Below are 1847 nucleotides of genomic sequence, written 5' to 3' on the forward strand. Positions count from 1 at the left end.
TACGTGTCCCACTAACACCCCTCAATCTCCTCCTAGGACTCGTGTCCCACTAACACCCCTCAATCTGCTCCTAGGACTCGTGTCCCTCTAACACCCCTCAACCTCCTCCTAGGGCTCACGTGTCCCACTAACACCCCTCAATCTCCTCCTAGGCCTCACGTGTCCCACTAACACCCCTCAACCTCCTCCTAGGACTTACGTGTCCCACTAACACCCCTCAATCTCCTCCTAGGACTCACGTGTCCCACTAACACCCCTCAATCTCCTCCTAGGGGCTGCGTTACGTCTCCTTCAGTCTCCCGAGGAATGCAGACACGGATAATTTGGAGGAGTCGGCACTGGGGGGAGCCGTGTCCGTTCATCCTGTGCGGGACGCCACGCTCATGTATACGTTGCAGCGTAAAGTCAGTCAGATGAGACTGCGCCGGACGTACAGCCGGATCCAGAGGCTGCAGGTGAGCACTTTCCACACATTCCCGGCCCACGTGCGGCAGTACACGCTGAGGAGGGAGGTGCACGGTAGTTGGCGGATCTGCGGGTCTGTATACATCTCAGGCCACTTCCCCCCGATGGTGACTCAAATCTCGGGTCCTCCAGACAGCCAGCGTGGCCCGTAGGGTTAGGAGATTCCCGGGATGGCTGATCCCACCAGAAGGGACTTCATGTCACATGGAGACCCAGACCCACCAATGGCCGCACTGTATGCCGGAGTCCCATCCCCCCCTTCGGTCAGAATATTTCTGGAACATCCGGATTTCATTCCTCGCGTAGACATCGGGACGCACATGGGCAGGAAGAGGGAGCGGGTCAAAGGGGAGCGGTAGTTTTGGCCGCTTCAGCATCTTAAAGGCCTCAATTCTCTCCATTGTAGACGACTCAAAGTTCCGATCCCACCACCTTCTACTCCCAAACAAAATGGCGGCTGCCTTATAGAAGGGGGCGTGTGGTACCCCAAAAACTGGGACTTCCATTGGTTTACCTTCCAGGAGGAACCAGTAATGTGTCTTATTGGATAAGAGGGAGCGATTGACGAGGGTCAGAGGTCAGCAGGATGAGGTCATCCACAGACAGTCCAAATGACGAGGGTCAGAGGTCAGCAGGATGAGGTCATCCACAGACAGTCCCATTGAAGAGGGTCAGAGGTCAGCAGGATGAGGTCATCCACAGACAGTCCCATTGAAGAGGGTCAGAGGTCAGCAGGATGAGGTCATCTACAGACTGTCCCATTGACGAGGGTCAGCAGGATGAGGTCATCCACAGACAGTCCCATTGACGAGGGTCAGAGGTCAGCAGGATGAGGTCATCCACAGACAGTCCCATTGACGAGGGTCAGAGGTCAGCAGGATGAGGTCATCTACAGACTGTCCCATTGACGAGGGTCAGCAGGATGAGGTCATCCACAGACAGTCCCCTTGACGAGGGTCAGAGGTCAGCAGGATGAGGTCATCCACAGACAGTCCCATTGACGAGGGTCAGAGGTCAGCAGGATGAGGTCATCCACAGACAGTCCCATTGACGAGGGTCAGAGGTCAGCAGGATGAGGTCATCCACAGACAGTCCCATTGACGAGGGTCAGAGGTCAGCAGGATGAGGTCATCCACAGACAGTCCCATTGACGAGGGTCAGAGGTCAGCAGGATGAGGTCATCCACAGACAGTCCCATTGACGAGGGTCAGAGGTCAGCAGGATGAGGTCATCCACAGACAGTCCCATTGACGAGGGTCAGAGGTCAGCAGGATGAGGTCATCCACAGACAGTCCCATTGACGAGGGTCAGAGGTCAGCAGGATGAGGTCATCCACAGACAGTCCCATTGACGAGGGTCAGAGGTCAGCAGGATGAGGTCAT

At 56.0% G+C, this 1847-nt stretch overlaps 1 protein-coding gene across 1 annotated transcript in view; it reads left to right on the forward strand.

Annotated features, from left to right (window-relative positions):
• Nucleotides 1-272: 272 nt before the first annotated feature.
• LOC108804119 (chondroitin sulfate glucuronyltransferase-like) overlaps nt 273-1847 on the forward strand; it is a gene marked incomplete at its 5' end in the record, with an annotated part of 3322 nt that continues 1747 nt past the window's right edge. The window contains one exon of the mRNA XM_018575882.1: nt 273-455. Coding sequence (XP_018431384.1) covers nt 273-455 — 183 coding nt within the window. The remainder of the gene's footprint in view (nt 456-1847) is intronic.

This window comes from Nanorana parkeri, unplaced genomic scaffold (genome assembly GCF_000935625.1).
Source record: "Nanorana parkeri isolate BGI_ZX_2015 unplaced genomic scaffold, ASM93562v1 scaffold5241, whole genome shotgun sequence".
Taxonomy (NCBI): Eukaryota; Metazoa; Chordata; class Amphibia; order Anura; family Dicroglossidae; genus Nanorana; species Nanorana parkeri.